Source organism: Mobula birostris, chromosome 32, assembly GCF_030028105.1.
Source record: "Mobula birostris isolate sMobBir1 chromosome 32, sMobBir1.hap1, whole genome shotgun sequence".
Lineage (NCBI taxonomy): Eukaryota > Metazoa > Chordata > Chondrichthyes > Myliobatiformes > Myliobatidae > Mobula > Mobula birostris.
In genome coordinates, this window is record NC_092401.1 from 28,992,436 (window position 1) to 29,015,125 (window position 22,690).

The following is a 22,690-nucleotide window of genomic DNA, read 5'->3' on the forward strand; positions in this document are numbered from 1 at the left end:
TCTTGTGTTATGTTGTGTATCCGATGTTCTGTGTCTATGGTAATGCTGTAGGTTTCTCATTGTACTTGTACATTTAGTTGTGCAGGTGCAATAAACCTAACTCTCTAATACTTCTTAAAGAGAACCAGAGAGTTTTCCCCACAAACCCCCAATCAATATTTATGACAAAAACATCACACACTCAGATTACCTAGTTGTAATCATTAAAACAACTTTTTTAAATAATGCTTGCTTGTATTTCTATCTTGTGGAGATGATATAGGGCCTGGACCCGAATTGTCGACTCTCCATTTACCTCCACGGATGCTGTCTGATCTGTGGTGTTTGTGTGTTTCTCAAAATTTCCAGCAATGGCAGACTCTCCAGTGGCAAGGGCTTTGACGCACAGAAACTTTCCTACATTAATGATTACAATTTTGTAAATCTTCTAGCTCATTGTCACGGACATACACGCCCACGGTATAAATGCCATCAGCAGCATGGAACATTACAAACGTCTCAAATTAACATTAACCTCGAAAATGTATGAGTTGAATGGAGGTCCTGGAGTGTGCAGAATAAAGTCAAATCTTCATAATCTGGGAGCGTCTCTGTTCCCTTACCTTCATTTTCAGAAGTTTGTAAAAGTTTTATCGCTACGCCAGGCATATGTTGGTCACCCGCCCCGCCAGGACCCCATTCCAAAATGGCGGCGCCCGTAGGGTGGCAGTTGTGCGGCCTAATCAGCCGGTGGAGCCTGGGTGTCTCGTCAAGGTCGCGGCTGCTTCCCCCTACCCTCGGCACGGCGGTCGCCACCGCTTCCTACCACGCCAGGCCGCTGGGTTTGGACCTCAGCGGCCACTATGTGCCCGGGCCCGAGGCTCCGGAGTGGCAGCGCGGCCCCAGGGCGCAGCGCCGGAGATTCGCGGCCGTCGGCAAAGCCTCCGGGATCCCCGCCGCTTCCCTGTGGCCCCAGCCCGCCGAGCTAAGCCTCCTCCGAGAGCAGGAGCGCGCTGAGCCTACCCTGCAGCAGATGTGGAGCAACATCCGCGACCGAGAGGCCGAACGGCGGCAGAGAGAGCGCAGCAGGTGTGGGGAGGGAACAGGGCAGATGGAGGGAGAGCTACAGGTGGAGGGGGAGGCAGGGAAGGGGTGGAGGGAAGAGGGAGAGGGAAAGGGTGGAGGGGGAGCTACAGGTGGAGGGGAGAGGGAGAGGGAAAGGGTGGAGGGGTGAGGGAGAGGGAAAGGGTGGAGGGGTGAGGGAGAGGGAAAGGGTGGAGGGGGAGCTACAGGTGGAGGGGAGAGGGAAAGGGTGGAGGGGGAGCTGTAGGTGGGAGAGGGAAGGGTTGGAGGGAGAGTTATAGGAGGGGAGAGGGAGGGAAGAGGTGGAAGGAGCGGGACAGGGTAGAAGGAGGAGTGTGTAAAGGTAGGGGTAGAGGGGCAAGGAGAATATGGTGAGAGAGAGCAGTGTTAGGACAAGGGGTTGGGGTAAGGAGGAGGGGGTCGGGAAGATGTGAGAATTGTGAAGGGTGTGGGTATAGATTGGGGCAATAGTGAGTCTCTTTCCCAGGCTAGAAATGTCAAGCATTAGAGGAAATGGGTTTAAGCTGAGAGAGTAAAAGTTTAAGGGAGATCTGCAGAGTAGGTGTTTTTTTTAACAGAGGGATGGGTATCTGGAATGTGCTGTTAGGAATCATTTTGGAGGAGACACAATACTGCCATTTAATGTAAAATCAAGAGATGTTGCAAATGCTGGAAATCCAGAGCAGCACAAAGTGCTGGAGGACCTCAGGTCAGGCAGCTTTTGTGGAGGGGAACGAACTGTCGACATTTCGGCTGAGACCCTTCATTGTTTACTCCCCTCCATAGATGCTGACCGACTTGCTGAGTTCCTCCAGCATCTTGCGTTACTTGTCATTGGGGGGATTGTGTTGTCCTTTGGAGGTGAGGCGAGGCTAGTTTAATGAGACAGGTAATTGAACAGATAACCTGCATGTGTGTCACCAGGTGTGCTCCTTACACACTCCTTGATTGCACTGCATAATCTTGATTCTTTCTTGTCTTGTTCATCATCTCAGTTACTTTGAGATTGCAAGTTTCACGTGTCTGTGATCTCACTGTTAAAGATCTTTCTCCAGCGCATACCCTCACACCGTGCTGTTCTACATCAGTGTTAATCAGCCAGCACAGCTCCACTGACCTCAGTTCAGTCCCAACCTCCGGTATTGTCAGTGCACAACCACTTGAATGAACTGATCAGCAGGGGTAATATGCAGATAATCAGCTGTTAATGAAATCAAAGGCAAGGAAGTCTGTGTGGTTTATGGGCCAGTGATCCGTGTCTCCTTTAAGCATACTTGTTTACCTGCTGTAGACCATGTTTACTGTCTACTCTCTCCACATCCCCTTTATCCCTACCCCATCCCCACCATATTTCCCTGTGCCATCCCTGCAAGTTCTCCCTGTGACCACACATTTCCCTCAAGCATTCCAAACTCATGCAGGTTAGGATCAGTAAGTTGTGAGCGTGCTATGTTTGCGCCGGAAGCGTTATGACACTTGCGAGCTGCCCCCAGCACATTCCTTAGACAGTGTTGGTTGTTGATGCAAATAATGCATTTTACTGTATGTTCTGATGTTTCATAAAGCTAATCTTATCTCAGTAGATTTCTTCAACAGTGTTGTGATTAACATCTCTCCTTCCCTGGCAGGCAAAAGCTGATTGCAGCCAACATGGCCAAGATGCCCAAGATGGTTGAGGAATGGAGGAGGGAGAAACGGGAGGCAAAAGTGAAGCAGAGGGAAGAGAAGGCCAGGAGAGAACGGCTGCTGGCTGAAGCCAGAGAGCGATTTGGTTACAGCATCGACCCCCGCAACTCCAAGTTTCAGGAAATGGTGAAGGAACTGGAGAAAGAGGAGAAGAAGCAAAAGAAACTGATGAAGAGACGGCAAAAAGCAGAGGCTGACAGGAGTGAGGCATCGGCCACAGTTGCCGCGACATCTTAAAACCACGTGCGATTCCTGCCAGAGTCTGGACAAGCCTCAAACTATTTCCATTAATCTGCATCATCATCATCATAGCTTGTCACACCAGACAGCCAGTCGCTCTAGTCTTGTTTGGTTGATGTTGAGCAGGTCAGTGTCAGCTAAATCAGGTGAGAGTGGGCAGTTGCGCTGAACGTGTTCAATGTTCTGCACCCTTTCGCCACACTCTCAGGATTCGCTGGTCTTTAAACCCCACTTCACCATATTGTCTCCCGTCCTACAAACTCCCGCTCTCGCTCTGTTGAGAGTGCCCCACTTCCGTCTGTCAAGCAGTGCCCTGTCTGGTAACATTTCTGTGGGTTGTTGCACTGTATTGTTTGGTGGGGTTCTGGCTTCTGCTTGTTGCCAGAGGTCAATCCTGTATGTTTGGGGGGGATGTTCCGTGTGGTAGTTCCTCCACTTAATCTGCATGAACCAGCTACAGTAAATCTGAGGACTCAAAGTATCTCAGATGTTCCATTCTTGGTGACTCCAGGCATGTGTAATTTATTTGTCCTTGGGATTACAAGTTAACCTGGTTCTGATTCTGGGATCTGTCCCAGTTGGTGCAAGAGTAATGGTATCAGAACTTGCCTAATGAATCAAAGAGCTAATTACTGATATGGAGATGTCAGATTGGGTACGTTGCTTCTTGGTTAGTCATTTGGGGGAACCATGTAGATTTTTTTCAGGCAGTACTGTTCCAGGTCATTGATGAGCTGGCTTGAGAAACAATGTCAAGATCCACTCACAGAATTTAATTCTGCAGCTCATGTAATCAACCTTTGGACCTTGTATATAAATGCTAGAGACAGGAAAAATTTTTACCAAACTTCCACTGTATTGAGTCAATTTAACAAATTAAAATGATTAAGTAATTTAAATCAATTCTGTTTGTCTTGCTGTACTTGAGTAAATCACATGTACATGCAAACCATTACACCTCATCACACAAGATTAAGTGATGCATTTTAAGTCATCTGTGGACGCAGAGGCAAAACATCCCTACTTTATCCAACATGCCAGATAGTAACCTCAGCATATTATTATCACTGACATTAATGTCATTAACTCCACTATAATGAATTTCGAGTATAACCTTCTAATAACACTATAAAATACACTTAGTGGCCACTTTGAGGTACACTTGCTCATAAATGCAAATATCTAATCAGCCATTTATGTGACAGTATCACAATACCTACATAAAAGCATGCAGACAAGGTCAAGATGTTCAGACCAAACATCAGAACAGGGAAAAAATGTGATTTTGACTTGGAATGATTGTTGTTGTCAGACAAGGTGATTGGAGTATCTCAGGAACAGCTGGACTTCAGGGACTTGAGATGGGAAGAGGAAGAACTTGCTGGAACGTGAAAGGTGATGCCAGGTGGGAGGGGAAAGTAAAAGGCTGGAGAGGTAGGAATGTGATAGTAGGAGAGGAGAGTGGACCATGGGAGAAAGGGAAAGAGGGGCCCCAAGGGGAGGTGATAGTAAGGTCAAAAGAGGTAAGTGGGCAGAGTGGAGAAGGGAGCGGGAAAGAATTACCAGGAGAAACCTGTTTGGGTCTGTTGTATCCTCAACTCCTGATGAGGCCTCTCCTACATTGCTGAGACCCAACGTAAATTGAGGGACCCCTTTGTAGAGCACTACATCTGCCAAAAGCGGTATTTCTCAGTGGTTAACCATCTTAATTCCTATCCCTCTTCTCATTTCAGCATGTCGGTCCATGGCCTCCTCTTTGTTCACAATGAGGCCGCGCTCAAGGTGGAGGAGCAACATCTCATATTCTGTCCAACCTGATGGCATGTGCATTAATTTCTCCTTCCAATAATTTTTCTTTCCCTCTCTTTCTGTTCCCCACTCTGGCCTCTCACCTGCCTATCACTCCCTGGTTCCCCTTTTACTCCACAATCAATTCTCCTCTCCTATCTGATTCCTTCTACTTTTCCCACCCACCCACCTAGCTTCACCCATTACCTTCTAGCTTGTCGTTCCCCTTCCCACACCTGTTTATTCCAACATCTTCTCTCTCCCTTTCTGGTACTCATGAAGGGTCTCAGTCTGAAATGGTGAATGTTAATTAGATGCTGCCTGATCTGCTGAGTTCCTCCAGCATTTTCTGTGTGTTGCTCTAGCTCTCTAGCATCTGCAGACTCCCTTGTGTTCTTAATAAGAGAGGTTAGAGGGGAATAGCCAGACTGGTTCAAGCTGACAGGAAGGTGACAGTAACTCAAGTAAGTGTGCAAAAGTGCATCTCTGAACACACAACACGTTGAACCTCAAGGTGGGTAGGCTACAGCAGCAGAAGATCACTGCAGGTTGTACCTAATGAAGTCGACAATGTATGTTGAGTACTGTTTACAGAGCAAGAGTAACCCGTAATCACCTCATGCATGGGCAGGGTGTTGAGGTTCAGCCTTAATCCATTCCAGCTTGCTTTTTTTTTTAAAAGAAACTTTACTTGAAAGACAAATGTTTCCTCTTTCAAAGCAATACTGTGTGAAACTGCTGATCTACATATGGATGAAAGAAAAATGGAGGGCTATGTGGGAGGGAAACATTGGACTGATCTTAAAGTAGGTTAAAAGGTCGGCTGAACACTGTGGACTGAAGGGCTGTGCTGTTATATGTCCTAACACCCCCAAACTCTCACCTTTAGGGTAATTGTCCTTAATTACAAGATTCCCAGGACAGCAGGAACAGGGGTTGAATCAGTCTAACAGCTGGCTTTACTAAAGGTACACAACCCTCTGCACAACTAGTTAGGTTTGTTGTTGCTGGGAAATTCCGCATTCCTGCCTGCAGGATGCCCCATCAGCCAGGAAACTTTCTTTAAACGAGGGCTGCAGACTGGGGAAGGTTCAAGCAATATCTGCTCTATTTGAGATAAAATGAAGTAGAAATCTGCAGTAAAAAAAAAGCAGCTGGAGGAACTCAGGCAGCATCTGTGGAAGGAAGTGGGCAGTCAACGTTTCAGGTGAAGACCCTAAATCTCGCTTGGAGCTGGAAGAGTTTGGGTTACACGGCATAGGAGACTCTTCAGAAGTGGAGGGTCAAGTATTGAGACCAAATGCTGTAATAAGTGTGTTAAGTACTGACTGCATCATTTTAGGTCAGCAAAATCTGTCTGTTCTGGTCCAAGAAAAAAAAGATTATGGAGTGGGATTCCAAGGTGTCAAGTGGTGGTGGCTGGGATATGAATGGTATCACGGCAAAATCTAGAAGGGAAGGGGCAATTAAAAATACAGATAGTTTTGTGATGAGGTTCTAGGCAGATTTAATTACAACTACAACCCTTTGACTCCACACTCACTTGTACTGGACCCAACTACTCTCAAATTCCCTCATACAGCCCATCAGCCCATTGAGACTGTGTCAATCATCAAAGACCAACCCCATTTTGCTGAAGTCTTGGCTTGAAACCTGACTGATTGAGATCCTCCAGCATTTTGTGTGTTACGTATTTTTTTCCACAATTACCTTAAGCACCTCAATTAAATATCTGTATTCAGCATAAATATACAGTATGCAGCCTAGCTTCATAATGTAAACCTATTAACACTAGCATCATTTTGCACAGCCCCCCACTCAGAATTCAGAGTGTCTTTGCTGGAGTGTGATAACGTGACTGAACAGAATTCAGGGGGTTCAACCAGACTTATTTGCAACCTTGGTTAGAACAGAGGTAACGAACCACTGACATGATACTTGGGCAAGATGAGACGTTCATGGACAGACACCATGGGTAACCACATCTTTGTCCATCCTGGGGATTCAGATTGTTATATCACAACTTAACAAGTTCTCATAAATGGACAGAGGTAGATCACTGGAGTTTGACCTTAACATCCCTAGTCCAATTGTTGCCCTGTCAAAGTCTCAGTATGAGTTCAAAAGGAGGCTTTAACCAACGAGTGGGGGTGGGGGTGTCCTGAAGTGATTCTGTGCTGACTGAATGAGTTGTAGAGCCAGGGCAGGCTCAGTTGGTTGTCCTTACTTAATCTAGGGTGAGAGAGGGGAGAAGAATATGTGATGGGGAGGGTGAGGGGGATGCAGGACCATCACTGAGGTGATAGCAGCAAGTATTCCCAATATTGCTGTTTCACACACTAGAATCACACAGGGCAATCTCAGGCTGCACAGTGTGAAAACTTTTGTTCACCATCTGTGAGTCATGGCCAGGGTCGGGAGATTGGAGGCCATTGCCTACAAGTCTGAGTGTCTTCTGGGGCCCAAGACTGGAAGTCCGTATGTCTGTCTGTGTGAGTGAGTGGGGAAAGGAGCTCGTTTTGCCGTTGTTGTTGCTACTGCTTGTGTTGTTCTGGTGAAGACCGTGGACATGCTATGTTAGTGCCAAAATACTGGATGTAGCAACACTTGCAGGCTTCCCCCAAGCACGTCAAGAGTGTGTTGGTTCTTAACACAAAATGACATATTTCACTGTATGCTTTGTTGTACATGTGATTAATAAATCTGAATCTATTTACATTTCCTGAAGTACAAAATATCAAAGCCCCAAGCCAGTGGAACTGGTGTACCTGGCTTCAATTGAACACTGAACATTGAAAAATTCCAGTTTTCCAGGGTTGGACAGCAATTAAATCATTCACTGACCAAGCCCAACTGACAACTGCACCTACTTAAATAAACACAGCAGTGATGAAATGTAATACCCTATTTGAATGAGAATATAAAATCTCTAAGTGTTAGATATAAAATAATTTGAGTGCAATTAGCCATCAAAGTCTCCTGATAATTTCAGTCTATCTACAGAAACTAATTTAGAAACATTAGAATAATTAACTTGTACTAACACCTTCTAACCCTTGCAGCTCGCACTGAGAGGCCTCCAAGATTAGCAGGGAAGGCACAATTACCTGATATTACCAGCAAAGTGAACAAAGAACATTTATAAAGCTGATTTGTACCACGTTTCTTGGGCGATTTCACCACCCCCAACCCCTTTGATTTGATCACCTCCCAGTATTCTGCCAGGCTTCTTCCCCATCTGTATGACTCATTCCCTACAGGCCCAGCAGAAGACAAAATGGCAACCGATTAGTGTCCATGGCAATGCCTCCCATATCCTTTCCTCAAATCCAGAATGGCACAGGACAAGGTCTTCAAGTCAGAGATTCGTTAAGGGCAGACCGGCTCCCCAAACATTAACTTCTCAGCAGAAAGAGCTTCAACCCCAGGTGTTATTGGAAGTGAACATCCTCATTTAATTTTACACTCCAGCCCCTCCCCATTGCTAGACCATCCCTTTTAACACCGAGGCCTCCGCGTGGTTCATGTCTAGAGGGCAGTTCCCTCCAGCCCATTCTCATCCTTCTCCGCCTTCAGTTTAGAAAGAGCAGCGTGTATCCGGAAAAGTGTCCTAGATTCCATGGAATAGTCCTTGTAGTTTTGTCTAGGAGAGAACAAATTATTAGAATCACCAAATGGCAGTGTTTTTGTAAGCTTATAGAAACATAAAACATTCAACAGGAACAGGCCCTTGTGCTGAACTAATTAAACTAATGATTCCTAATTAATCTAATTCCTCTTCCTCACACACTGAACATACAGTAGCGTAGCAGCTAGCGCGAAGTCATTACAGCTCACGGCGGAGGTGTTCAGAGTTCGATTCCAATGCTGTCTGTAAGGACTTTGTATGTGCTCCCTGTGCCCACATGGGTTTCACCCGGGTGCTCCAGTTTCCTCTCACAGTCCAAAGATCAGTTAGTAGGTTAATTGGTTACTGTAGATTATCCTGTGATTAGCCTAGAGTTAAATAGGTGGGTTGCTGGGCAGTGCAGCTCGTTGGACCAGAAGGGCCTGTTTCGTGCTGTATCCCTCCCTTCTCTGCATACTCATGTTCCTATCTGAGAGTTTATCAAATGCTACAATACAACTTGCTCTACCATCACCATCAGAAGCACATTCTGGGCACCCACCTTTCTCTGTGTAAAAAACCTGTTCTTGCTCATCTCCTTTCTACTTCCTCCCTCTGACCTATAGTAGCAGACATTTCAGTTCTGGAAAAAAGATCCTAACTGTTTACTCTATCAAAGCCTCACATAATTTTACCAACTACTATCAGGTCTCCTCTCAGCCCCTGCCACTCTACAGAAAGCAACCCAACCTCCTCATAGCACATGTCCTCCAAACCAGGGAGCAGCACCCTCCCCCCCTCCACACCTCCAAAACCTCAGCAATAAGAACAAGGCAGAACTGAACACAATGGATCTTCTTTCTGTGATTTGGTGCTCTGGTTTCCGTTTCTTTCCTGCCAACCTTGTTCAAACCCTCCTGGGTTCAAACAATCGGGTAAAGTCTCCTTCCCGTTCTTCCCCTAGGACCCACACAACTTTCCCTTGTCCAATTCCCTCGGGAAAGCCTGTCGCAGTAAACAGTTACAAACTACATTCACACTGCCAAATCTCCCACAACCTGCATTCCCCTGGTCTACAATCAGAACAGTACCGCACAGGCCCGTCTCACCATGTTGTGCCAACCTTTAAACTACTCAAAGATCAATCTAACCTTTCACTCACACATAGCCATCATGGACCCATCTAAGAGTTTCTTAAATATCCCTACTGTAACTATCTTTACCACCATCCAGCAGCACATACCAAACACTCACCACCCAGTAAAAAAAACTTCCCTCTGACGTTCCATTTAAAAAGGTACTGTACAAATTCAAGCTTTTTTTAATGATCAGCTTACACCTATATCAGAGTATGAATTTTACACGAGTGTACATTAGCTGTTCACAGCAGCAGCACAGTACAAGATGAGGACTAACACAATTTAACACGAACACAAGTTATACAGAATTGACATGACAAAATAAACAAAATGACATTAGAGCAAGTTGAGAGAGAAAAAGGAAATATAGTCAGAGGTATATTCGGGATGATGGATTTGGTGGGAGAGGAGAGCAGGACTGAGAGATGGTGCTCTGTTTGAAATGAAACTCTGTGTGCTTGTATCTGCAAATGCCAACACCCAACAGCACAAAGCCCTGCCTGCACAAGAAATAACATTGTCCTTAGACAAAGGTGCTAATTATTATCATCTCAGTCGACAGGGCCTGAAGAGTGAAGACTGGTGTATTTTGCCAACTAGCTCATTGGACAACACCAGCAAAGGTACTTCCAGCAAAGTCTATTCACCGCGAGAAGCATATCAGGCACACAGATCAAGTCCTGCCAAGATCAACCACACAAACCAGGCCATGCTGTCTTCCCTCCTGAACTGGCATGGATAACTTTATTCACCTCAACTCTGAATTATTTCCGCAATCTACAGTCTCACTTTCAAGGACTCATGTCCTCAGTTTTATTTATCACACTGTTTTGTATTTGCAGTTTTACACGTTAGTCCGCCTTTTTTGTGTGTACAGTAGCTTTTCATTGATTCAATTGTATTTCCTTGTTCTACTACTAGAGAACGAATCTCAGGGCTGTAGATGGCGACAGGAAATGATCCGTATGACAGCATGCAAAACAAAGTTTTTCCTGAATCTTGGTATATGTCACGATAAGAAATCAATTTACCTATTTTGTTTATCAGAATGACAAAGATGTCACTGGGACAGGAAAATTGGAGCTTTCAGAAAATCTTGGATAAAAGAACTGAGCTGTTTTCTTTTGAAGTCTGCTGGATATAATATTGTTAGGGATTTGTGGAGTCCTACAAGAAGAAACTGAGCGGGCTCGGCTTGTCTTTAACTGGGGCCAACAAAATACTTGGGGGCGCTGACAGGGGAGATTCTGACAGGGCACTTCCTGTGGCCAAGTCTGAAACCAGGGCTTAAAAGATAGGTCATTTAGGGTTGAAATAAAGAGAAATTTCTTCACCCAGCCGATGATTAATACTTGGAATTCCCTGCCCAAGAGACTTTGAAGGTTCAGTGACTACACTTATTCAAGACAGATAGCTGTAGGATTCTAGATATCTCAGGAAGCAAAGGATGATGAAGGTATCTCCATATACAGTACATTGACGTGTATTAGTGATTTGCTGTGGTGTGATGGCCAGGGCACCACCAGCAACGATAAAACAACATCATTCAACAAATATAAAGAATAAATTACATAAAAAATAAAGTTAGAGGTTAAAGGATGGGTATGGAATACAATGTACATAAATACAAACACGTATTTACAATGTAAACAGCATTATAAAAAGTGGTTTGAAGTGTTTGACGGGGACAATAGTTAGAGGAGGTGGGGTAGGGGGAGATAGCTACAATGGTTGATCAGATTAACTGCCTGGGGGAGAAACTTTCAAGATGGCAAGAGCTGAATTGAATTGAATGGACTTTATTGCTTACATCCTTCACATACATGAGTAAAAATCTTTATGTTACATCTCAATCTAAATGTGTAAAGTGCAATCATAGTAATTTATAATAAATAGACCAGTCAATGTAACATAGAAATACGCAAGTTGATCAGTCCGTTGGCCTGGTGGAAGAAGCTGTCCTGGAGCCTGTTGGTCCCGGCTTTTATGCTGCAGAACCATTTCCCGGATGGTAGCAGCTGGAATAGATTGTGATTGGGGTCTGTGATAAACCACATATATATGTTGTAACACGCCCCTCTGCTGACTGCCCCTGTGGCTCCTCCCACAGACCCCTGAATAAAGGTGATTTCACTCTGCCCTTCCCTCAGTCCAGGGGCAGACACTCAGCATGCTGGAAGTCATATTTTACTGCAAATGAAAGCCTTTCAGTATTTACCCTACTTCAGTCTTTTGGAGTAATTGAAGGTGCATCAGGGTCCCCATTGATCCAAAGGACTTTTTCCCCCTACACACCTGTCTTTGTAAATATCCTGAATTAAGGGAAGTTCACAACTACAGCTGCACTGGGCTGTCTGTGTCACTCTCTGCAAAGTCCTGCGATTAAGGGAGATACAGTTCCCATACCAGGCAGTGATGCAGCCAGTCAGGATGCTCTCAATTGTGCCCCTGTAGAAAGTTCTTAGCGCTTGGGGGCCCATACCAAACTTCCTCAACCATCTGAGGTGAAAGAGGCGCTGTTGTGCCTTTTTCATCACACAACTGGTGCGTACAGACCACGAGGTCCTCGGTGATGTGGATGCCAAGGAATTTGAAGCTGGGTACCCTCTCAACCTCAGATCCATTGATGTCAATAGGGGTTAGCCCATCTCCATTCCTCCAGTAATCCACAACCAGCTCCTTTGTTTTTGCAACATTGAGGGAGAGATTGTTTTCTTGATACTACTGTGTCAGAGAGATGACATCTTCCCTGTAGGCCATCTCATTATTGTTTGAGACAAGGCCAATCAATGTAGCATTGTCAGCAAAATTAATTAGCAGATTAGAGCTGTGGGTGGCAACATAGTCACGGGTATACAGGGAGTAAAGAGGGGCCTTGGTACACCGCCCTGAAGGGCTCCTGTACTGAGAGTCAGAGGGATGGAGGTAAGGGAACTCACTCTTACTACCTGCCAGCGATCTGACATGAAGTCCAGGATCCAGCTGCACAGGTAGGGTCAAGACTGAGGTCTCTGAGCTTCCTGTTGGGCCTGGAGAGAATCACGGTGTTGAATGCTGAACTGTAGTCCAGGAACAGCATTCTCACATAAAAGCATCCTTCTTCTCCAGATGTGTAAGGACAGTATGTAGAATAGTGGCTATTCTGTCATCTGTCAATCAGTTGTGTCGGTGGGCGAATTGTAGGGGGTCCAGTTTGGGTGGTAGCAAGCTGCAGATGTAATCCTTGACCAGCGTCTCAAAGCATTTGCTTATTATTGAGGTGAGTGCGACAGGACGCCAGTCATTCAGGCATGTTTTGGTACAGGGACAATGGTGGATAATTTGAAGCAGGAGGGCACTCTACCCTGGGAGAGAGAGAGATTAAAAATGTCAGTAAACACACCTGCCAGTTGTGCTGCACACATCCCGAGCACTCGCCCTGGGATGCTGTCATCCCACAGCCACTGTCCACTCGTTGGAAACATCTGCGTACCTCAGCCCCAGAGATGACCAGGTTGCAGGTCGTAGCGGAGGCTTTCCTTGGCGGCTCGGAGTTAACAACATTGAACCGAGCGTAAAAGCAATTGGGATTATCTGGGAGGAAGGCCGCAATGTTGGCAGTACCACAATATTTGACTTTGAAATCTGCAGTGGTATGCAACCCTCGCCACAAGTCTCGTGTGCTATTCGTTGTGAATCTTGTCCCTGTATTGTTGTTTCGCAGCCTTGACAGCTTTGAGCAGATCGTAGCTGCTTTTCTTCATCTCCTACTGATTGCCGGCCATGTAAGCTCTATGTCGCCAGGGTTTCTGGTTCGGGAAGACCCTGACCGACTTCTGGGGGACAACATTGTCGATACACCTCTGGATGAAGCACGTGACTCCATCAGTGAACTCGGAGACATCCTCATCATGGAAGCTAATGTTTTAACAGCCCTTCAGATCTTTGCAGAAGGGAGCTTTTGGAAAAGGCAGTTTGTTGGGCGGAGAGTGTCTGCAATGATTTTTCCTGCCTGCTTCTCTGTCCAGGGAAGAAGGTAGATGGCAGCCAATGACCTTTTCTTCTGATCTGACAGTTCCTTTAGTTTTCATATATTGTGAGAGGGAACCGCACCAAACCAGACAGTAATGGCACTTGGTGTTTGAGGTTAAAACAGCCCTGGTCCTGCTGGTTAGTGCAGGCTTAATGGCTTCTGGCTTCTCATGTTCTTACAAGTTCCTGGCATAGCAAACAGTCACCTGACACACTGTCATTGGGCAAATCAAAGGCAGTGAATCAGCACATAGCAGGAAGATTGAGAATCTGGCTGAGCAGTGCCACGGCAGCAACCAGTCATTCAGTGTTGGTAAGACCAAGGAGATGGTTATTCACTTCAGGAGAAGGGAACTAGAGGGTCATAAGCCAGCCATCATCAGGAGACCAGAGGCGGAGAGGGTTGGCAACTTTAAATGCCTCAGTGTATTCATTTCAGAGGACCTGTCCTGGGTCCAGCACTTCAAGTGTCATTATGAAGAAAGCACTTTCTTAGAAGCTTACAACAATTTGGCATGTCTTCAAAAACTTTGACAGACTTCTATAGCTGTGTGTGACTGGTTGCACCATGGCCTGGTATGGAGACACCAATGCCCTTGAATGGAAAACCCTACAGAAAGAAGCATATATGGCCCAGTTCATCGTGGGCAAAGCCCCCCCACCACAGAGCACCGTCACAGGAAAGCAACGTCCGTCGTCAGGGACCCCCACCATACTCTCTTCTCATTGCTGCCATCAGAAAGGAGGCGCAGCAGCCTCGGCACCCACACCACCTGGTATTACCCCTCAACCATGAGGCGCTCGAACCAGGGGGGATAATTATTCTCATCTACTGGGACGGTCCCACAACCAATGATCTCACTTTCAGGACTCTTCATCTTACTATTTCATACTTTTCTCATTTATTTACATTTGCATTTCAAGTTTGTGATCTTCTATGTTCTTGCTCTTTGATCCAGTTTACAGTTACTATTCTACAGATTTGCCCTCAGAGAAAAAGAATCTCAAGTTTGTATGTCATGATATGTATGTACTCTGATAATAAATTTTACTCTGAACCCATCACTGCTCTGTTCCCACAGCCTATGGGCTGACTTTCAAGCACTCTTCATCTCATGTTCTCAATATTTATTACTTATTTATTATTATTATTATTTCCTTTATCCCCCCTTCCTTTCTGTATTTGCATAGTTAGTTTTTCTGTCACATTAGGCATTTGTCCATCCTGCCGGGTGTGGTCTTGCATTGATTAGATGTGTTTCTTGTATTTACTGTGAAAGCCCGCAAGAAAACGAATCTCAGGGTTGTATATGGTGACATAAATGTACTTCAATAATAAATTTACTTTGAAATTTGAACTGAAATGCAGCAACAGGACCGGGCATGCAAGGGTTACAAGAGCGTCAGGTTCTGAAACATGAGTGAACAGCGCCACCTTGTGCACTACTCACTATATTACTGCCATTGTCCCAGCTTCAGGCCTTCAGCAACCAAACCTCTTTCCAGCTTAATGGCATCTTCCCTGTACCTCGGTGCCCTAAAATGTGCTCAATATTCCAAGTGCAGCCTCGCCAGTGTCTTGTATAACTGAAACATAGCATCCTTACTTCTACACTCAGCCCCCTGACTGTTGAAGGCCAGCGTGCCAAGCATCTCCTTCACCATTTGAATATTTTAGCTTTGAATGTTTAGGTTTTGAATGTTATTTTTCCAAAGGGGTAGAGATTCTGGATAAGTAAGGGGTGGTGATGTGAGAGGTTAGATGAGAATATGAAGCTGGAGCCACAATCAGATCACCATGGCCTTACTAAACGACTAAGCAACTCAAGAGTCTCATTACTACCAACAGAGAGGAGGTACACAGTTAACTGAAGACACACACTCAACACTTCAGGAACAGCTTCTTCCCCTCCACTAACAGGTTTCTGAACGAACCATGAACTCTACCTTACTATTCCTCTTTCGCAATATGTATTTATTTTATTGTAATTTATAGCAATTATAGCACTGTACTGCTGCCACAAAACATCAAATTTCAGCACATATGTCAGAGATAATAAACCTGATACTAGTTCTCATTCTGACCTAGTCCTGCCCCAAAACCTCCTCGATCTTCCCCTTTTCAACTTGCACCACAGAGTCACGTGCATGTGCAGCTGAGTCCATGAATTTGAAGCCACCCACATGGTTGGTACAGTGGCAGAGCGATGGACTACCCACACTTTACTCCAAAGGCCAGGTTCTCAGGTTTAATATCACTGTCAGATGTCATGAAATTTGTGGCAGCAGTACAAAAAAAGTAACCTATATTACAGTAAGAAATATATATATATTTTATATATACTTTATAAAATTAAATAAGCAGTGTAAATAGAGAGCAGAAATAATGAGGTAGTGTTCAGAGGATAATTGTTGGTTCAAAAATCTGCTGGCAGACAGAAGAAGCGAAAGCATTGAGTGTGTATACTCAGGTTCCAGTACCTCCTCCCTGATGGTAGTGATGAGAAGACGGCATGACCTGGGTGAAGTGGGTCCTTAAAGACGGATGCTGCCTTTCTGAGGCGTCACCTTTCGAAGATGTCCCCGATGCTGGGGAAGGCAGTGGCTGAGTTTGCAACCTTCTGCAGTTTTTTCTGATCCCGACCATACCAGACAGTGATGCAGCCAGTTAGAATGCTCTCCGTGGTACATCTGTAGAAATTTGCTGGTCTTTGTGACATACCAAATCTCCTCAAACTCCTAATGAAAGGCTGCTGTCTTGCCTTCATTGTAATTGCATCAATATGCTGAGGCCAAGACAGATCCTCAGAGATGCTGGCATCCAGGAACTTGAAACTGCTCACCATTTCCACTGCTGATCCCTCAATGAGGACTGGTGTGCATCTATAAATCTCTTTATATAGATTTTTGGATGATAAGAAAAGGGTTCATTGAACAGGCAGAGAGGTGTAGTTGTGACCTAATCAATCCTGCCACAATCCTATCGATCATCGAGTAGATCTGGAGGAGATAGAAATCTCTCCTAACCTTTTTGTTGTTCCAGAGGAACTTGAAAGTCTATAATGTAACATCAGCAATGGTCACCATGAAACTAACTGGATGGCTATTGAGACCATCAGATTGACAGATACCCTATATTGGAGGAAGTCTGTCCTGTGCCTCCTGACCTACCAGTATGGCCCACCTTCAGGTGCCCAGCAACATTGGCCATTGTTCTAGGTTGAATCACACTTGGAATATTGTGTTCAGTCTGGTCATCTCATTATAGGAAAGACGTGGAAGCGTTAGAGAGGGTGCAGGGGATATTTACCAGGATGCTACCTGGATTAGAGAGCGTGTCTTATGAGGAAAGGTTGAGCGAGCTAGGGCTTTTCTCTTTGGAGCAAAGGAGAATAAGAGAAGACCTGATAGTGGTGTACAAGATGATAAGAGGCATGGACCCAGTGAACAACCAGTACTAAATTGGTGAATGCAAGTGGCATAACTTTAAGGTGATCGGAAGAAAGGTTGAGGAGATGTCAGACAAAACACTGGAGGAACTCAGCAGGCCAGGCAGCATCTATAGCCAAAAGAACAGTTGACATTTCGGGCCGAACCCTTCTGCTCTGCCAAAGGGTTTTAGCCCAAAACGTCGACTGTACTTTTTTTCATAGATGCTGCCTGGCCTGCTGAGTTCCTCCAGCACTTTGTGTGTGTTGCTTGGATTTCCAGCATCGGCAGATTTTCTCTTGTTTGAGAGGGCTGTCAGAGGTGGGTTTGTGTTTTTTTTTTACACACAGAAGATGGTCGATGACTGGACTGGGGGATGTAGAGGCAGATATGTTAGGAAACTCTTAGATGGCACATGGATGAAAGAAGAACAGAGAGCTGTGTTGGAGGGAAGAATCAGATGATCATGGAATAGTTTAAAAGGTCAGCAGAACATTCTGGGCCTGTACTGTTCTATAGTTTCAATTGATCTGACAAAGAAAGCGAAGTACTCACTTTGCTCGTCTCAACCATTTGATGGCCTCGTCTTTTCGATCCTGTTGAATGAAAAGCAGACTCAGCTCCAGGAGTGCGTTTGGACTCAAGTAGTGATCATATTTAATTTTCTTCGCACTGTGTACAGAGAGTGGGAGATGAGTTACACACAGACCTCTGCTGCCCCCCTCCCTCCCTCCCACCGCACCGGCTCATACTTACTGTTCATAGATATAGACAAAGCATTGCTCTGCCTCCAGGGTCCTGCCCAGGTGTCTCAAGCACAACCCTTTCAGCAGCTTCACCACACACTTGTCATCAGCCAGGTATTCATTAGCTGGGGAGAGAGAGGAGAGGGTCCATTCAAATAAAATTCAAATTCATTTTAATCTTGGGGGGAACTTCTTCACTCAGAGGGTGGTGAGAGTGTGGAATGAGCAGACCTGGTAGATGCGGGTTTGATTTAAATATTTAAGAGAAATTTGGATAAGTACATGGACGAGAGGGGTATGGAAGGTTAAGGTTAGGATGAAGGTCGATGGGGCTCATTTAGAATGGACTAGGTGGCTGTAAGAGCCCTATGACCACCAGGGGATCCCAACCTGGGATCCGTGGACCCCTTGCTTAATGGCATTGGTCCATGGCATGAGGTTGGGAACCCCTGCGCCTAGACGAATGAAACATTGATGCTTGGAAATATACAGTGAAAGCATTTTGAAATGAAAGTGCTGGAAACACTCAGGCTGCGTCTGCAGGAAGGAAAACGGATGAAGACAGGGAATGCCTGTTTAAGCATCAGAGCAAATGGGACACAACTCCAAAACAATTGGATGCCTTCAGTTGTTGTTCTGCACCAGCCCAGGGGAAGGGTGGCTCTCTCTGGGGCCCCCTGACCACACACACAGGTAAACAGACTGGTGTTCCAGGCTGGATATTGTCACTAGGGTGCAGATAGTAATCTCAGCCGAGAGAGCCTTGGATCCACTGGAGAGAGCACAAGCACTGGGACCGGCTCACCTTCTATGCTATAATTACTACAAAATACACCGAATTACATGTATATGGACGATTGCATATACTTTATAAGCATAGGAAAGTTAAGCTACAAGAAAAAAAGAGCAATTTTATACTCTAAAAGAGGAGTGGTTGGTGATGGAAGGGCAGACCAAGGGTTGCAAGGGGAACAGCCCCTTCGGAATGACGAAAGGAAAGGGATGACATGTTTGGTAGTGGTCTTGGTAAAGGCGATGGAAAGGGGTCTGTGGACTGTGGAGACCAGTGGGTGGGGAGTCAGGATGAGAAGAGTTGCACCCTGATTCTGGTCAGGGGGAGAGAGGGTGCATTGTAAAGGGCTCATCTTTGTACCTGCCGAATGTATTCACCACTGTATGCCTTTGACATACATGAACTGGCAGAAGAAGCTTTGATTAGGGCCATGGGGTACAAGACAACAATGACAATGCAAGACTATGGGAATACAACTGTGGGAACATGAAAGCTAGGTGTACTCAGGGCTGGGGCTCATGAAGAGTACTGACAAGTAAGGAATGGTTCTGGTTGGGTGTTTGGAGCAGGTGCTACTGTTTTGCTTCAATTTCTGCAGCATTTCATATTAAACCATAGAAACTACAGCACAGAAACAGGCCTTTTGGCCCTTCTTGGCTGTGCCGAACATATTAGTGGAAAGGGTCACAGTCATAGAGAGATACAGCACAGAAACAGGCCTTTTGGCCCATTTAAACTGCCTACTCCCATCAACCTGCACTGGGACCATAGCCCTCCATATCCCTAGCATGTAACATACCTATCCAAACTTCTCTTAAATGGTGAAATCGAGCTTGCAGCCACCACTTGTGCTGGCATCTCTTTCCATACTCTCATGACCCTCTGAGTGAAGAAGTTTCTCCTCATGTTCCCTATAAACTTCTCACCTTTTACACTTAAGCCAAGGCCTCTGGTTGTAGTTCCACCCAATCCCAGTGGAAAAACCCTGCTTGCATTTACCCATCTATACCCCTCAAAATTTTGTATCTCTCTATCAAATCTCCTCTCAGTCTTCTACGTTCTAAAGAATACAGTCCTAACCTATTCAATCTTTACTTATAACACAGGTCCTCCAGACCTGGCAACATCCTTGTAAATATTCTCTATACTCTTTCAACCTTGCTTTACGTCTTTCCTGTAGGTAGGTGACCAAAACTGCACACAATACTCCAAATTAGGCCTCACCAATGTCTTATACAACCTCAGCATAACATCCCATCTCCTGTACTCAACACATTGATTTATGAAGGACAATGTGCCAAAAGCTTTCTTTACAACCCTATTACCTGTGATGCCACTTTCAATGAATTACGGACCTGAATTCCCACACTCCTCAGTGCCCTACTGTTCACTGTGAAAGACCTACCCTGGTTGGTCCTACCAAAGTGCAAAACTTCACACGTGTCTGCATTAAATTCCATCTGCCATTTTTCACCCTATTCCTCCAACTTATGTAGATACCTCTGCAAGCCACGATACCCTTCCTCACTGTCCACTACACCCCCAATCTTGGTGTCATCCACAAATTGGCTGACCCAGTTAACCAAATTATCATCCAAATTATTGATACAGATGACAAACAAAGGACCAAGCACCAATCCCTGCGGCACTCCACGAATCACAGACCTCCAGTCGGAGAGACAATCCTCTACTACCACTCTCTGGCTTCTCCCACAAAGCCAATGTCTAATCCAATTTATTACCTCATCATGAATGTGGAGCGACTGAACCTTCTTGATCAGCCTCCCATGCGGGACCTTGTCAAAGGCCTTGCTAAAGTCCATGCAGACACATCCACTGCCTTGCCTTCATCCACTTTCCTGGTAACTTCCTCACAAAACTCTATAAGATTGGTCAGACACGACCTACCACACACAAAGCTATGCTGACTCTCCTTAATCAGTCCATGTCCATCCAAATACTTATATATCCAATCACTTAGAATACCTTCCAATAACTTTCCCACAACTGATGTCAGACTCAGCAGCCTATAATTTCCTGGTTTATGTTTAGAGCCTTTTTTTAAAACAGTAGAACACCTCCAGTCCTCTGGTACCTCCCCAGTTGGGTGGTATGGGGGGAGTTCTTCGAGGCCTCACCAACAGGTGGGTCATGAAAACCACTGTCAATGAAGTGGGAGGTGTACTGCAGTGAGAGGGGCTTGCGCGTATCTATATTGCTATTTTAATGCTTACTTTGTTCCGTCCTAATAAACAAAGTTTTGCAGTTCTAAGTAGATAATCAGTTTGTGCCTTTCAGCCTATCTGAGCTGATTCTGAGAACGTTTTTTGTGAAGAACAGAGATGGTGGAGACAAATGAAACATGATTACAGTTTCTGCCAACCACAGCGGATATTCCTCATACCCTTCTCCATCCCTCTGCACAACTTGTTTTCTCACTTTTCCAATTCTGGCAGAAGGTCTTCAATCTGAAACACTGACAAGAGATTCTGCAGATGCTGGAAATCCAGAGCAACACACTCAAAATGCTGGAGGAACTCAGCAGGTCAGGCAGCATCTATGGAGGAGAATAAACAGTCAGTGTTTCAGGCCGAGACCCTCCATCAGGACTCTGTTCAGCCTTCCAGCTGCCTGACCTCCCGAGTATTTACAGCATCTGCTGTTACTGTAGTTCCATGCTCCAGTCTGCCTCGAACTGCGACTCTCAGGTGAAAGATCAGAAGACCACAGCAGCACCTCATGAACACAGAATTCTGCTGGCATTTGGCCCACATCCCCACCAGCACCACAAACTAATCAGGCTTGTGTTATTGATGTATGTTGTTGAGGACAATGTTCTCCACTGATTGTCAACTGTGCGTGACATTCCCAAAGCATGGAGGCCTGCAAAATTAAGAGAGTTTAGAATCCAGTCCATACGTACATGCTGCCCGCTCCAGCTCCGCCTCCGCTTCACAGATCGTCTCCAACATCTCCTCTGTCAGCTTCCACTGTTTGCCGATCACTGTAAAACCATTCCACATGTACATCATCTCCTGAATCAGGGATGAGGAGGTGGAAAGGGGGAGGATGAGGGTAGGGAGTAAGGTGGAAACAGGAAGAGAGGGGAGAGATCCAAGGGATTCGATGAGTCCGTTTATCTGAGGATTATTGTCCACTTTCAGCTAGGCAAGGAATGAATACTTTGATGCAGTCATTAATTCAATGGCATGGAAGGAGTTAATTGTGTTAAACATATTATTATGCATCGGATAAACAGAAATCTGATCAGGTCAAGCAGCATCTATGGACAGAGAAATCTATTTTACATTTCACCCCTAAAACTTTGCATCTTCAATACAGAGCAAAGAGTCAATGGCAGAATCCTTAGCAGCATGGAGGGTATTGAGTCCACAGATCACTCAGAATTGAGCACAAGTTGATTATGAATGCATACGGTGTGTTGCCCCTCATCAGGGGTTTGAGTTTAAGAGCCGTGAGGTAACGTTGTAGCTCTATAAAACTCTGGTTAGCCCATACTCGGAAAACTGTGCTCAATTCTGGTCACCTCATTATAGGAAGGAAGTGGAGGCTTCAGAGAGAGTGCAGAGGAGATTCTGCCTGACAGAGAGCACGTTGAGGATAGAGAGCATGGATAGGTCGAGTGGGCTAGGGCTCTTCTCTATGGAGGGAAGGAGAACGAGAGGTGTACGAGATGATAAGCAGCATCAATCAAGTGGATAGCCAAAGACAAGGCAGCAGAAGCTAATACAGGGGGATGAGAGGGCGTAACTTTAAGGTGATTGGAGGAATACATCAGAGCCACGTGTTTTTTTTAAAACGCAGAGAGTGGTGGGAGCTGTACTGCAAAGCCTTTGGCATCTCATGTTGCACTCACCAGAGCCGGCACCGGCAACCTCACAGGATGGTTAGACTTGTATCTCCGAGCCTTTCTTATCGCAAACTTCTCAGTAGGGGGGGACTTTCCGGCGATCTTCTGCCTCAGAAGGGGAACCTGCCTGTGAGCGGGGGAGGAAAGAGGAGCAGGTTGTTGGGTTTCCAAGCAACATGAACTGTTAACTGAGCCCCGATTAACAACCAGCTCTGTGAACACAAAGCCCTCAACTGGGAAGTCCATCAACTATGTGAGGTTTGGCAGCACCAACCAGGGTAGGTCTTGTATGATAGGTCTTACAGCGTAGGGCATTGA

The 22,690-nt window shown here is 45.5% G+C and overlaps 2 protein-coding genes across 4 annotated transcripts in view; one reads left to right on the forward strand and one right to left on the reverse strand.

Moving 5' to 3' along the window:
• Nucleotides 1–667: 667 nt before the first annotated feature.
• gadd45gip1 (growth arrest and DNA-damage-inducible, gamma interacting protein 1) lies at nt 668–3,875 on the forward strand. The gene is made up of 2 exons (XM_072248440.1): nt 668–1,068; nt 2,691–3,875. The coding sequence occupies exons 1-2, from the start codon at nt 686–688 to the stop codon at nt 2,983–2,985; spliced, it is 678 nt and encodes a 225-aa protein (XP_072104541.1). The 5' UTR covers nt 668–685; the 3' UTR covers nt 2,986–3,875.
• LOC140191235 (tetratricopeptide repeat protein 39A-like) overlaps nt 3,865–22,690 on the reverse strand; it is a 121,364-nt gene continuing 102,538 nt past the window's right edge. For all 3 annotated transcript variants that reach the window (XM_072248438.1, XM_072248437.1, XM_072248439.1), the window contains 5 exons: nt 22,379–22,499; nt 21,425–21,536; nt 17,719–17,833; nt 17,518–17,634; nt 3,865–8,419 (listed from right to left, as the gene is read on the reverse strand). In XM_072248438.1, coding sequence (XP_072104539.1) covers nt 8,305–8,419; nt 17,518–17,634; nt 17,719–17,833; nt 21,425–21,536; nt 22,379–22,499 — 580 coding nt within the window. In that variant the 3' untranslated portion in view covers nt 3,865–8,304. The remainder of the gene's footprint in view (nt 8,420–17,517; nt 17,635–17,718; nt 17,834–21,424; nt 21,537–22,378; nt 22,500–22,690) is intronic.

Excerpts from the sequence above, each read along its gene's own strand:
- gadd45gip1 (XM_072248440.1), top strand. The coding sequence starts at position 686 with ATGGCGGCGCCCGTAGGGTGGCAGTTGTGCGGCCTAATCAGCCGGTGG. Across the intron at positions 1,069-2,690 it reads CGGCAGAGAGAGCGCAGCAG|GCAAAAGCTGATTGCAGCCA; the intron begins GTGTGGGGAGGG and ends CTTCCCTGGCAG.